The sequence below is a fragment of the Meriones unguiculatus genome, chromosome 3 (genome assembly GCF_030254825.1).
Source record: "Meriones unguiculatus strain TT.TT164.6M chromosome 3, Bangor_MerUng_6.1, whole genome shotgun sequence".
Taxonomy (NCBI): Eukaryota; Metazoa; Chordata; class Mammalia; order Rodentia; family Muridae; genus Meriones; species Meriones unguiculatus.
The window spans coordinates 146,923,170-146,938,408 of NC_083351.1; the positions used below are offsets into that span (position 1 = coordinate 146,923,170).

Here is a 15,239-nt window from a genome sequence, read left to right on the forward strand (position 1 = left end):
AAACTGGGTGTCCTTTTACCACAATGAAGGGGCTCTGAAAGGAATGGACTCTTCTTAAGACAACCACTCGGTGACCTCATTCAATGAGACTATGAAGCTGGCATGTGCAATTTAAAGTTTGAGATGTAAAGGGAGGCAAGTCAGATACAGGGGGAGAAAGGAACGCAACTCCTAGGTGCGTGTATGGATTCGTCATAAAGTCCCACTTTCACCATTTTACAGGACCGACGTGTCATGGATTAGGACAATGCAAAACTGAAGCACACACTACTTTCAAAGTGGTCAATGGCAAAACGTTGCTAGGGCACAAGGGGACAAATGGCAGATGGAAACCAGTTTGTCTCGCAAGGATAAGGAATCTATAAAGACAGGCCACTTACTGCTAGAATTCCCATTTGCTAAGCAAGGTGATCGGGTCACAAACAAATACAAAGAGAGAGAGATCAAGAATTAGTACAAGAAACCACCGTAACTGAGGTTACAGATGCCCCACACAAACTCCAGAACACATTTATACCCCGAAGAAAGTTTTATAAAGTCATTTTCAAATGGCCCCTTTCCAGGCGTTTACTGCAGGAACCCAGGGCAGGCTCTGCGTGTTTTCTTTTGGCAGAGAAGATTAATTCGAGCTGTAGTTTGTTTTAAGGCCACAAAGAACAAAACAGAACAGAGTGATCTTGGGGCCCCTAGCTGTTGTAAGTGTACTATGATCTAAGTTTTTCTTTTTGTCCCCAAACCCCAACTGTAATAACATTTCTGTGAGTACAGTGGGAACCTTATTAAGTGAATTTACCATTATTATATTACCAAAGGATTGGCTGAATCTTACACAGGCAAAGCTTGCCCTACCCAGCAGCGGGCTCTTTGGCGAGGCTCATTCTAGACTTTCCTGTGTCTACTTAGCTCTTGGGCTGTCTCACTCATGCTGTGGGCCCACAGGACAGAACACCAGGACTGGTATGTATCATGCTATACTTCAAATGCCATTTAGGTCAGAAATTTGACCTAACTGGGTTTGAGTCAAGGGAAGATCAAGTATGTGAAATACACAGCCAACGGCTTTGGAAGCGTTGAGAAGAGTCACTTTGAATGAAAACAGATGGTTGGTATGTAAATGGTGCTCCTAGAACTACCTGCTTTTCTGAACTGTTTCCTCGGGAGGGCTATTTTTTAGCCACATTTATTCCTGTCGGCTTAGAAAGGATTTGCTAAGCAAAGGTGAACGTTAGCTCCACACAGCTGACCATAAATTATGCAAACAGTGGCCTAGTGACATTAGCAGAGTGCAATCCAAACGTCAGACAGTAGCAGGAGGTTTATTTCATGTAGTTGACTTCAGGTGGGAGTTCAGGTTTTAAATCCCTTTCCTTATTCCTGTTAGCACGATAAGTGGAACTGATTCTACACATGCATGCCCACAGTTTGGTTCTGACATGCGCTGATAAAGCTTATGGCTACTAGAGTTACAGGCAAAGGCACAAACTCTGCAGCTGTGAATTATCAAAATCAGTCTCGATGCACTGAAAGCAGACTCTGAAGGTGACACATACACACATTTTAAGTACACTGATGTTTACATGGTAGATTTTGTCTTAACTCAGTATCTGCTGACTGCGTGTATAGACTGCCACACAGCACAAAGGGGAGATACAAATCACTCTCGGGTGTACTGTCTCCGCTTTTCACTCAGAAAAATCTCAAACTGTTAATTGGGTCAGAAGTCTTGCAGATCATGGGATTGTTTTGGAGGCAGCAGGAATATAAGAACCTTGTTTATACTGATGCCCGAGGTATCATCAGAGGCACCCACTGGCTTCAATTCTAGAGTTAACTTCTACCTCAGCTCATTCCTTTACTCATGCTTTCAAGTTTCCTCTAAAATAGTACAGAGCTTAGAATTACCTGACCAGGTGTAAATCTTGGTTTCTGCTATACTGTCCCCTCTGTACCCTGGTTCCCTCATCTTCACAGTGGGAATAATTAAGGCACCGTTAATCAAGTTGCAAGGAGAGGATATGATTATGAAAAAAATGTATTGGCATCATGCCTGAAAAGCTTAGCAGTTAAATTATGTTTTTTATCAAGATTTCATTTTTCTCCACATTTCAGACTTTTATTATTGTGGACATCTACTGTTATAAATGTAGCTGAGGTGGGAATTCAAATGTCGGGGGAGGAGATGGCGGAGCTGCTGAAGGCGTTCTCCTTGTACGAGGGTGCTCCCACTGCAGTAACGCATGGGTCTTAACGTGTCAGTCCTGGAGGATTACGGATGTAATCCATCCTGTGGATGCACCTTTCTCTAAGAAAACGCAATGCTATTGCTAAAAGCGGCTAGAGGAGAACACAAGAGACCCACGCTTTCACATTTAGAGTAACACGGATATGGTTCATCTGCTCTGGGGTTTGCTTTTCTCACCAGCCAATAGATCCACAGAATACTAATGCACAACCATTTCTTCTTCTCCTGAGAGGCAGATGTGACTAAACGCCAACTTGGACCGTCTAGATACCCATCGAGCTTATCTTCTAAATGTTATTAAGCTTCAGTGGCGGGCTGGCTGCTCATTTTTATTAAAGGGAAGTTTTCATTACTAAGCCAATATTTCACTGACCCTAACTTTCCGAAAGATCGTTCTGATAACCGAAATGAAAAGGGCTTAGCTTCTCACAGCATTCTTTCTAGGGATGTCAAGCAGAGACAGTAGCATGCCTGCACCGTTTTATGCTATTCCATGTCGGCACGCAGCAGGAAGTAGAAGGAAGACTTACTTGCGCATTGGTGTTTATCCTGTACATATCTTCGTTGGCACCGAATGTCCTCTTACAATTGTCTAGCCACTACAGAAACAAGTAAGGGTAAATGTGAGTACTTGCTTTGCAATGGACGGAACCAGGGCCATCACAAGTTTGTAGCCATAAGACCAGAAACTGACTTGAAAGGCCAGGACGGCTGTAGACACAATTTCATCCCCACTAAAGGCCGATAATTTTATATGGAGCAAATGAACACGGGATCAGTGCAACAGGATGCATACGCCGTGAGTTTATTAACAAGGATGGAATCAGTGCTCTCGGACCCGTGCTGTCCCACATCGGAAGATCCTCCGCGCTGTGGATTTTATTGGAAGTCTTCACTGTCTCTCCCTGACCTTTGTATCTAAGTGTGAGATTCGGAAGATGAAAGATTCGCTTTCCCTTTGGTCAAGTTAATAAAGGCAACTTACAGAAAAATGAGCCAGGGCTGTCTGCTCATCCAAAGTTTAGTTTTCTGAAGACGCATGACAATTTTAATCAGTGAAACAGAAACCACGATCCATCTAAATCCTGTTTTTATTTATTTTCTTTCTTTGGGGATGGCAATAAATGATAAGCGTGCTCTCTCTGAGACATTTTGGATGTGGGCTGTCCTTACCCAGGGGTTAAGTCGATACTAATTTAAAATAAAGTAGCATTGTGGATCTGTAGAAAAAAATGGAGTCACAGGATTTCCAAAGTGAGAGCTAAGGGCTTTGGATGAAGCCCCTGAGCACTGGCAGTTCGACGCTGCAACTTCTTCTGGCTAACTGGTTTGTGTGTGTTTGTAAAATTAAGCCATCAAATTAACCACTCTGAAAAACAAAAACAAACAGAAAGCCAACCCACCATCTACATAAGTAACTTTGGAAAATATTTTAGTGACAGATATTTAAAATTCTCAATTGTAGCTTAGTGTTCTACACGTAAAGAATTAAAATTAGAAATGATAATTATTTCAAAAACAACCTCTTTGACCTTCTGTCTCTTTTATCACAGCTGCCCAGACAACACTGGCCCTTGGGTTATTTTCTTGACAGCATCTTGGAAGGAAAACATGTTGAACCTTTCCGGTAAGAGATGGCTGGGGGCAGCCACTGTCAGAAGCGGAATTTATGCTTCAAGCCCTGTTTACACAACATGTTAAAATGCGTACACACTTAACTACTTGCCCAGTCTGTCCAAGTAAACTAGTAAAATGGAAAAGGCGTTGCAGTTGATTATTTACTGCCTATTCTAAACATCTGAAATATTGCATACTCTGTTGAGCATCTTAGGGAACACCAGTGTAATGATGTCTGATTTTATCCACAGTAGACTGTCCCATGGCTGCCTACAAGCCTGTGGAGATGCAGCAGTGCAGCGAATCCTTACTTCCTACCTAGTTGCTCACTATTTTTTGTTGTTGTTTTTTGCTTAAATGAAGGTGAAAAGTTTAGCTGCGGAGAGAGGCTCTGTTTCTGGGTGTGACAGAGCAGCTTATGGACAAGCAATTAATCGTCCAAGCCAATGACAAGCACTGAACTATCAGCCGGGACTTCGGTAAATCCTGGAGTGAGTCCTGAATCTGTCCCTTGCTGGAGAGGGTGGACAGACATGGTAGCTCCAGGTTCATGCCTTAAGGTTCCTGTGAGCTGTGACCCGCAGCTAGTGAGGTGGCGAGAGCGGAGATGCTGATGAGGAAAGGGAAGCGCCACCGTGCGAGCCACTGTCTGGGCAGCTCCCTTGTGGGGCCCTTGATGTGGGGAGACACATGTCCAGGCCCCTCCAAGCCTGTGAGGTCCTGGTTACCACCTCAGGCTGTCCCACTTACTCCTTAGAGGATGGAAACACCGAATGTGAACCAGAAATACTAGTTAGGGCCTGAATCTCACTCGTGGAGCCCTCACCCTGGCACGTGTAAAGTTCTATAAAAACAGAACCAAAAGCTAATAGAGAAACTGCATAAAAATACTCACTGATCGAAAAAGGACAATGAAAACAGTGAGATATGAAGACCGTGTGGGTAAGGAAGGGGCAGATGGATCCCGAGGAGCCAATTCCTTTTTCTCTCTCAGAAAAATGCACTAAGAACAGTGTTCCCCTCTGAATGCAGTAACATCTTTGTTATAAATTATACTATCACAATGGGCCTGTTTTTTTCAACTCAATTTTTCATAGGTCTGTCTTTAAATTCGGTTATATTTAATAGTAACCAGTGAAAGTTTCATCCAAAAGCCTAAAGTTTGTCTGGGAGCACATCCCCCCCACCCTTGTTTTTCTGCGGTTGTCAGTTCAAAAACACGCTGGGCTGACTTAGGGACTGGGCCAGTGTGTAAACGGCTGACGAGAACTGCGGATCCATTTCCTAGCAGCAGACAACCACCGTGAGTCTGCCCCAGGCCTGTTGCCTCCTCCCCACGCCACGGTGAAACGGGGAGGACCCTCTGCACCACTGCTCTGTCACTCGCACCTCCCAACACTCTTGTCTTGCCCCTCTCGCCATGCTGACCTCAGCTGCAGTCTCCCACTGTGCTCTAGGCTCCATGTCAGGAATTCTCTGAATAGAAAAGAGCCATCGCAGCGCGAGCACACACACACACACACACACACACACACACACGCTAAGGCCAGTGGGAGAGCTGCTTGTCTGGGGTCGACGCTTGTAGCATCACAAAACAAACGATTTCCGGGCGTGGTGGAGACTGACCTGCTCGGCCGCTTCCTTCTTGGTGGTGTAAGTGTCCAGGTGTTCCTGCAGCTCCAGGATGCCGAACTTGAGGGTCTCCAGCAAACCGCACGCCATCAGCTGTGGAGGCAGACACAGCCTTGAAGGGTTACGAGTACACGCCAGCTGCTTAGTGGACACCCTCTGCATCCTGTCAGGCCAGTGTGCACCTCAAAGGTGCCACCCTCAAGCCTCTAAACATGCAGTTGTCCAGCCCGTGAGTGTTCGCTGCGAGTCAGGGAGCATCAAGGGGCTCTGGATAGTTTGTGACGAGAGGTGTAGCCACCTCCTACCACATTTTGTTCAAGAACAGGAAAAGAACATACATCTTTAGATTATGACACTTCAGCTTCCTCATCCTGGATTCTATATGTATAGGGCAAGGGCAGAATCAGCCAAACTGCATACAGCATTTCATATACTGGAATGGATTTATATCTGTCTGTCCGTCCGTCCGTCCATCCATCCATCCATCCATCCATCCATCCATCTCTGAGACAGATTCTTACTATGTAGTTCTGGCTGTCCTAGAGCTTGCTGTGTATACTATACTGGCCTTGAACTCAGAGATTTGCCTGCCTCTGCCTCCTCAAAGTTGAGATTAAAGGTATGTTCTACCATGCCTGGCTGGGATGACATTTTGCTAAATAGTTAGCTGAGGGTTAAGGTACTAACTCTCATAATTCAAAATGGAGAACTGCTTTTACAAAAGGCCAATAAACCAACATGGTCATTCCAGTGTAGCCATCTTAATTTGTTTTGTGTTTTGAAACAGGCTTTTGCTATACAGAAGTGGATGGCTTGAACTCATCATACACCCTGGGCTGGCCTCAAACTCCACCCTCAGCCTCCCAAGTACTGGGATTTCCACATGTGCACCACCACGCCCAGCTTACCGTTTCGGCATCCACAAAGACGGTGGGGCATTCAGAACACGTCATCATTACTTCCAACGAGCTTTTAAATTTGGTACCAATGCGCTGCAGACCGTCCCCAAGAAAGCCCACTGCCTCATTGGTTATCTCTCCAAACTTCCTTTGAATTGTCTACAAGGAAAAGCGTGACAAAAGTTCTGTAGCTCACACACACAGAAGGCCTTCCTCCACTTTTATGTAAGGAAGTGTTACAACTTAAATTACCATAATGATGCACAGCATTCTATTAGGTCTCTATGTACTTCTTTTGGAGCTACGTCAACACACAGCTAATGTGGTTGGATGCAACTGCATACACCTATGTTACCAGCCACTTAGGAGGGTTAGGTAGGAAAAGTGCTTGAGTCCAGGAGTTCTGGCCTGTAGTGAGCTATGACCATCAGCGTGAATAGCAACCTCCCAGGAGCAGGAGGCCACCAGGTTGCCTGAGGAGAGGTGGGCCAGCGGGGTGTAGGAACTAGCTGGGTGTAGGAAATGTTTATCTGTATACATGTGTATGGTGCTGCTAAATGACATTAAGACGGAAGGGAGGAAAAAAGCATTGGGAAACTGCTGCTATCACTGGTAAATGAGGAATACAAATAGAAAGCCGAGAGATGTGCAGAAGATTAAGTTCAAACTCCTACCCCTGAGCATGGAAGACTGCCCAGGGAGGAAACTGGAGGCTGGCGTGCATGGGCAGGGGAGATGGCGGATAGTTAATAGGAGTGGCATAGGCTCCTGCGCCTTAGGCTTTCTCCTTCCCCACACAGTGCTCAAAATGGTACCCGCGTGAGACTGTTAACTGAGAAGTGTCTAGTGAGTGGCACAGGGTGGGCACTCACATATTTTGGCTATGGCCTCAGGGCGGAAAGCAACCTTAGTTGCTGGGTTCCCACAGCGAGGGGGTGTCAGCTAGCACCTCTTCACGGCCACCGTGCACCTCCCTGTAACAGCTGATGGAGGGCAGCTGCAGCACCGTGCCTTTGCTTCTCCGGTACCCAGCACACTACGGAAAACGGCTCAGACCTTGTGCTGGAGTTGTGTGGCCGTTTCACTGCGGGTTTTCACATCTGTACTGGTAGGCAACTGACTTACCAGGAACACTGTGTATGGCGTTACAAATAAAGGAAGCGTCCCAGTCCTAGGAACACGTCTGTCAGAGAAGGTCAGTAGGATATTAAAGCCTGAGATGGAGAGTAAGGAATCCTAGCTTTGCCAGATTACCGGGAGTTGAGAAGCGTGACCTCCACTGACCTGGAACAGCCTTGAGAACACGTGGAAAGTAAACACTGCACAGGAGCCGTCTGTGTCGGACAGCGTCTGATTGACGTGGCAGCGCCAGGCTTCCTCCTCGTCCTCATAAGCCATTGGCTGAAAAGCTGCTATTATGGCAGACAGAAAGGGTGTTGGGGGAGGCGACGCCTGCACTTCTGGAAAAGCGTCTTGTTCATCTTCCTCCTGACTGCAGACACAAAAACCACGGTAATCAGCACACTGTCTCAGAAGAGACACAGTACTTCCCACCTTTCAGAGGCGACTATTCTGACTCGCAGATGCAAACTGACTTAGAGCAGCAGCTCTCAAGCTGTGGGTCACCACCCCTCTGGGGGTCACACAGCGGATATTTATATTATGATTCGTAACAGTAGCAAAATCACAATTACGAAGTAGCAACAACATTTTACGGTTGGGGGTCACCACAACACGAGGAACTGTGGGAAAGGGTCCCAGCATGAGGAAGGTCGAGAACCACCGATTTAGAGAACGCAGCCTCAACTCCCTGGGGCGGCACAAGTGATTGCAGGTCCTTGTTTCAGAACTCTCCCTTCAAGCAATTGTCTTAGCCCAAGCCTGCAATCTGCTACTGCTGGATTAACACCAGCTACATCTCACAGAATAGGGATTAGGGCTGGGCGTGGTGGCGCATACTTTTGATCCCAGAATTTGGGAAGCAGAGGCCAGTGGTGCTCTGGGAGTTCGAAGCCTGCCTGTGCCACACAGTTCCAGGACAACTAGGGCTACGTAGAGAGGTCCTGTCTCAAATTGCTGAAGTAGAATCGTTACCTACTTTGGCTCATTCTATAAAATTTTATTAATTTGGTTTCATATTTTTAGTGTGTGTGTGTGTGTGTGTGTGTGTGCGTGTGCGCGTGTGCGCAGGTACACATACTCACAGGCCCAAAGCCCATGTTACCGGCCACGGCTTATACTCGGTTCAGCTATTTCAGAAGCACCAGCATGGGCCTAGCAGTAAAGCAGAGAAGGGAGTGGAGAGAGGGGTGGCTATTTCATCACAGGAATTTATTCCTACACAAGACGGTCAAAGCATAGTACTGGAGCCTTGAGAAAAAAATGAAGCTGTGTTTCACGCTCAGTATTTGAGCCACACACTCCATAGAGAAACCCAGAGTTCTGACACTGAATGGTTCGAATTACAAGGTGGCATCCCTATACCCAAGACTCAAGGAGCATGGAGGAAGCGGGTGGGAAGATTTTAAGAGCCGGAGGATGAGAACGCCTGTTGCTAGGCAGTATCTGCTAGACTCTACAAGGAAAATGGTCGGATGAAAGGTCAGGCCTCTGTCTGCTGAAAACCCCATGACAACACTAGTTGACATGCCATTGTAGTAGCAAAATACTTCACTCCGGCCCTTTCCTACAACCGAATAGAACACTGCATGTCGACTGCACACACAGGTCTAGCACACCGGTAGCACATTCTGTTAAAAAAGCCACTTCGGTGGCTGAAAAAAACTTCATGCATGAGTACCGAATTTACGTATTTCTATCCCACCCTCTTCTTCCTTCCACGGTTTGCCCTCTCCCTAGCACACGCGGCGTGCTGAGTGACCATGTAGTGCTGCTCTTATCCACGTGTTCAGGGCTGAGCAGCTGGGATCACATATCCCGTAGGGGCTCGTCCCCGGAGAGGACGCGCCTCTCTCTGATCAACCGCTGATGGCTTGCAGTTCTTCCTCTACGGGGCAAGGCCCTGGGAAACCTTCCCTATTGCACCACCGCATTTCCCGGTTGTATCGCTGTGCAGTCATTCTGTTGAGACGCAGGAGACGTCGGGCAGTCACCTAAATCAGACCACGGGGCTACAGTGGCGTGCAAACTTACTAAGAGCCACCAGAATTTCCTTTAAGAGCTTATGTGTAACAGTTACTCAGCCTAACCTACAAAGGGAGAAAAGTCTGGTTTGAGCATTCTCCTCATTCCGGTATTACATTTTGAATGTGCAGAATACAAACATCTGAAGGACAACGGATCTAACCTCACATATGACCTCTTTAAGATACATTTTAGATCTATCATAAAAAGTATCTTTTAGGTACCTTTAGATACATTTTAGGTTTATTTTGGTAGCCCAGAAATTCTTTCTGCTATTCATTTTAACACGCGGCCGTTTAGTATTTTGTCCAAACAGGCTTGTAGTGTGCTTCTAACATGGTGTCTTAGGGAAGGATTGTTTTTATTGCCGGTGAACGCTAACACAAACAAACAAACAAACAAAGTATGCCTTGTCTTTAAAAATAAAGACAGTACGATTATAGACTAAATACCAATAAATCAAAATGCATAGACTGGAATGGGGGAGGGGCGTGTTTGGGACGTGGTGGGAGTGAAGTGGGGACTCATTACTGTATGTGTGACTATACTTACCTGGACAGCCCAGAGAAATCAGCCTCTTCCTCCTCACACCGCTCATCCAGCTCTTTCAAAGCCAAGGTGACGTCCTCTTCGCAGATCGACTCGGGGTAGCTTTCGGGGGCCAGAGGCTCTGGCATGTCAGTTTCTTCTAAATCAAGAATTCCTTGACATACTAGCGGGTTCGGCTGGTTTTGAATAATGTATGACCCTTCATCTTCAAAGGCTGTAACATGTTCCTCCTTTAACACTGAACTTGTATCCTGTGAAATAACCACGGTTTAGCAGACTTCAACACTAAAAGAATTTTATCAGTGCATTAAAGGACTGCCAACAGCCAAGTCTCCATTTAAATTATCTACTTTGTACAGTTTTTGAATTGTGAATATATACAACTGTCTTTTTAAAATGGTCCCAGTATTCCCCCTGCCCCCATTTTTGCTGGTATGGAAGAACCCAGGGCTTTACACATGAGTCAAGGAGTCTACTACTGATTCAAACCCCTACCCTAGAATTTCAAACATTACAATGTACAGCCAGCTGCTATATGGAAACACCAAACCCTTTTTACTTTGTTTTCCTTTTCCCACTTACGGATTTGGGTGTTGACTGGAATCTATGAACTTTGGGAAAATACCTTCTCTCATCTTGGCATTGTTACTATAAAGTCTCTCTTATTTGAACTACCCTAGCATTCCTGTCATTTTACCAGAACACTGTAAATTCTGGCTAGAGGTAGGGAGATGGTTGAGGAGGAAGTCCACTGATCCTGTGGGGCTGGGCTGGCTACAAGTCAGAAATGGACACTGACCAGTCACAAAGACACTCAACCCAAAGAACCCAAAGACTCAGATCCCTGGTTATGGGTGATGTGGAGAGTCGGCTTCCGGTAATAAGTCAATAGCTCATTACAACTTTGAGACCCAGCAAAGCCTCAAAGCTAAGAGTTCTCCAAAGATTATGAAACGTTTAAGCTGCCAACTTCTGAAATTAATTGAGTTACAAGCTCATTTCTCAAACAAGAATGGCTGCACATCCCTAACCTTCAGCGAAAGACTGATAATGAAAATACATGCTATAGAGTATAATGGCAGGTAAGTCAGTCTCTTGCTACCCACTGCTAACACGCTGACATACGTTGCTGTGACTGCCAACAGTGGAAACCTTTTAGCTAAATAAATGAACGACTGTTAAAAAAAGAGAGAGAGAGAGAGAAAACATGTCAAAAATAAATGTTCAGTTGTAATGGTGTCAACACTCCTAATCTGCATAAATATTAGTCTGGTCAGTTTGAGTTTTAACTAATAGTAGCATTGGTTTAAAAGCCAAGATAAACATTTTTCTTTCTTTCTTTTTTTAGTAGACTTACATTACTTTATATTTGCAGTAGTCTTTAGTATTCCTTCTTTCACTTTCTCTCTCTTTCTTGTTCTTTTTGAAACAGGGTTTCTCTGTGTAGCCTTGGCTGTCCTGGACTCGCTTTGTAGACCAGGCTGGCCTCAGACTCACATAGATACACTTCCTTCTGCCTCCCTGAGTGCTGGGATTACAGGCGTGTGCCACCACACCTGGCTTTTAACATTTCTTTTATGGTTTAAAAATGAAAAATTTCCTACAAAATGTGAAAAGCAAGCAGAAGTTAGAGACCCTGGATTAGCCTGTGCCTTAAATTCACTCTTCTGTAAAATTCATCCATGAAAAGAACTGTGAGCACATTCTAGACAGGTGCCTTGCTACAAATTAAATCATGTATTCTATATTCTTATAGTGGGAGTAGGCTAATGTGCAAAAGGCAGCAGCATACACTGGCATATAAAATTCAAATGTTGAACAGCATCAACCACATGCCAATGTCTGCCGGTACCCAACCAAAGAAAGGAAAGAGCATGGGGCAGCTGAGTTCTCTGGGGCAACTGAGAACAGTCTTTGAAGGAAACAGCTGAAGGTGGGCTTAGAGAAAGGTGGCTAGGGATGGTATTCCAAAGAAAGACAGCAGATCTCAAACGCTGAGAAATATGGCAGAGAAACAGGAATTATGTTAAGGAAAGATGGATCCAGAGGGGTGGAGCTGAGCAGTGGACATTGACCTCACACAGTAGGATGTAAGCCATTCCAGTGGATTATATCTGGAGTTTGGCTCCTTCTGGAGTTTGATTTTGAAGTCTTAGCTACGTGAAGAAACAGCACTAGCAATCTAGAAAGATGGTCTCACACTGCTAGAAAGGTCTTTATACCTACGATTGCATTTGTATCACTTTTTCCCTCTACACCAGTTTGGGCATCCCATGTTACGCACCCAAACCTGGCAGAGTGAGACCCCCCTTTTCATTAACGTGTACCGATATATGGCTATCACTTACTACTAAAGCATAATTTCCAAATGGTATTTTATTAGAGATATTATTCAGTATACAACTCCCCTAGATGTCACTGAGGAGTACACCGGGTTAGTAGAATGGATTCCATTGTTGAGGCCCAGACTATGAGACTTGTTTTCTTCAATTCCACAGTCACACAACGACGGACACACACCTGCTTTGTTACATTTAAAGGTTCATTTTTCTATGTGCAAGGTTTTCTGTGCCCATGACTGAAGCTTTCTTGAATGAAATCAAGTGAAGACTGTGTCTTGAAGAAAGCAGAGAGGAAGTTTTTTCTAAAGATTACTTTTATTTTTAGATGTTTAGGTGTGTGTGTGTGTGTGTGTGTGTGTGTGTGTGTGTGTGTGTTTTGAATGTGGTTATGTGCACATGAGAGCAGGTGCACTGGTAGGTCAGAGACATTGGATCTCCTGGAGCTGTAGTTACTGATGGTATGTGCTGTCAGCCATGGTTGTTGGGGACTGGACTCAGGTCCTCCGGAAGAGCAGCAAGTGCTCGTAACTGCTGACTCATCTCTCTTGCCCTTGAGTGATTTGTTGTTTTTAGTCAAAGAGAAGCTGCTCTGCCATGGCATGCTCCTGTGTTGGTTTGAATGAGAATGGCCTCCGTAGGCTCATGTATTTGAATATTTGGCTCCCAGTCGGTGGAACTGTTTAGGGAGGATTAGGAGTTGTGGCCTTGTTGGAGAGCTTTGAGGTTGCAAAAGCCCAGGCTAGTTTCTCACTATTTCTCTTCTTTCGCCCCCCTGGAACTTTCAGGTAAGATCTAAGCTCTCAGTTACTGCCCAAGCGCCATGCCTGCCTTAGCCATGCTCCCCAATGTAAGGAGAATGCACTAAACTTTAAGCAGGTTCCCAATTAAATGCCTACTTTTATGAGTTGTCTGAGTCACAGTGTCTCTTTACAACAATAGCACAGCAATTAAGAAACCTCCTTTACCTTCCCAATATTAGCATACTTTAAGGGAAATCTTCAGGCAAAGACTTATGAGTAATTTGTTCCTATAATTCATAAGCCATTTCACCTATGAATAATAACGTAATACTTGCAGAAATTACTTTAAAACCAACTTTGATTTTAATATCTTGGTGCTTTGCTATGCTTCTTTATTAGAGGGCAACTTCGGAACACTGGACACTGTATTAGAGACAAGGGAAAAACGCCAGCCCAGCTCACAGATGCAATGCTCTCAGTCCTTTGTAAGAGCTGCTCTTTGGCTGACAGTTTTAAGGAAAGTTGCTGATAAACGGAATGATGGCATTTCACAACAACCCTTTCATTCTCGTCCTTTAGCGGTACAGAGTGCATACTGAGAATGAACCTTTTATTAAAGAAGAAAGGAAAACGGTAAACTGAAGTGCTCTTTCTTTGGTAGAAATGATGCCCCCAGGAACTCTGAGGTGCTTAGGAAGGATGTCTATTAGTCCATTACATATTGTTGGATTAAGCGAGGCTCATGGCTGTAACTCTAGCACTTGGGAGGTTGAGGCAGGAGGATCACAGTGAGTTCTAGGCCAGCCTAGGCTACACAGTGAGACTCCCCCTCACAAAGCCTGAAACTCAGTCTGAACAAACAGCCAAGAAACAAACAAAGATAACCCCCTCAACACGTATACAAATATGTATATGAGATTACAGTTACTCAGGCCTCATCTCACAGGCTACCTTTCTCGCCCACTCAAATCCACATTGCTGCTAAATTTCTGGAGAATATTTAATACAATGGCCACTTTCTTGCATTTCTTTAAACTTGTTTTAACCACTTGTCATCTGTCCCTTCTGTTAGGATTACGGTCCATGCCACCAGCTGCCTGCTGTATGCACCCAGAGCCTAGGAGAATCTCTAGCATGGGACGGGGGCTCACCAGCACTGGCTGAGCTGGCAAAGGAGGCTCACACCTGCAGTTCCAGCCCTCGGGAAGCTGCGGCTTGAGGACTGCCGTGAAGTCAAGAACTACCTGGGCAGCATAGCAAGACCCTGCCTACAAAAAAAAGAATGAATGAATGCTTGCCTCTCTCTAGGGCTCCAACACAGTGCTTATTGCTTTGCTTTGGGACTGGAATATCCCTTAGCGGTCCAGGAAGTAAGGGCTTGTTCCCCATCATGGTATCATAAAAAAGTGGTGGGCTTGGTGGGGGTGTGTCCTTGAAGGGAACTGTGGGACCTTGTTCTCCTCCCTCCCTTTTGCTTGTTTCATTCAAGGTCATGGTCAACAGATTAGCTTGGTATATGCTTCCACCCTGATTGTTACACAGGCCACTCTTTCTTCACTTCTTCTCCTGTTTCCCTCTTCCACCATTTTATTCCCTGGGATACTGAACTCCCTACAGCTAAATGACCATATCATGCTAGTTTACATACCATCTCTGCCGTATGCTACCCCCTACCTGAGACTTCCGAAATACCCTGAAACCTGTCCTCTATCCCTGTCACCAAAAACAGCTGATCACTCTCTGAATTTCCACAAATCCTTCAATGTATTACTGAGCTCCTGTACTGAAATTTGTGTGTATTTATATATATATATATATATTTTTTTTGCAAATGGCTTTTCAATCTTCCTTTATGTAGACAGTAAATACCATCATCTCCTTTCTTTCTGGCCCTTCGATGGAACTCTGGCACCTAGTGAAACCACAATGAATACTTGACTGAGCCATCTACATCTTCACTCTGTTAGCATTTCAAAAACTGGTGGATCAGGGAGGAAAGTGCTTCCATTTCAAAATATATCTGCTCACTGTTAAAGAGGGTCCAATTCTCAGCCTTCAACAAGACACTGTTGCT

General features: G+C 45.0%; 1 protein-coding gene across 12 annotated transcripts in view; it reads right to left on the minus strand.

Annotated features, from left to right (window-relative positions):
* The window catches only part of Fryl (FRY like transcription coactivator), a 222,919-nt gene that overhangs the window by 3,879 nt on the left and 203,801 nt on the right, over positions 1-15,239 (minus strand). For 6 of the 12 annotated variants that reach the window (XM_021653944.2, XM_021653945.2, XM_060380743.1 and 3 more), the window contains 7 exons: positions 14,317-14,433; positions 10,087-10,334; positions 7,675-7,882; positions 6,400-6,549; positions 5,486-5,584; positions 2,773-2,841; positions 381-398 (listed from right to left, as the gene is read on the minus strand). In XM_021653944.2, coding sequence (XP_021509619.2) covers positions 381-398; positions 2,773-2,841; positions 5,486-5,584; positions 6,400-6,549; positions 7,675-7,882; positions 10,087-10,334; positions 14,317-14,433 — 909 coding nt within the window. Of the gene's footprint in view, positions 1-380; positions 399-2,772; positions 2,842-3,315; positions 3,612-5,485; positions 5,585-6,399; positions 6,550-7,674; positions 7,883-10,086; positions 10,335-14,316; positions 14,434-15,239 lie in introns of those variants that run through there. The other 6 variants (XM_021653951.2, XM_060380740.1, XM_021653952.2 and 3 more) reach the window with 4 other exon arrangements.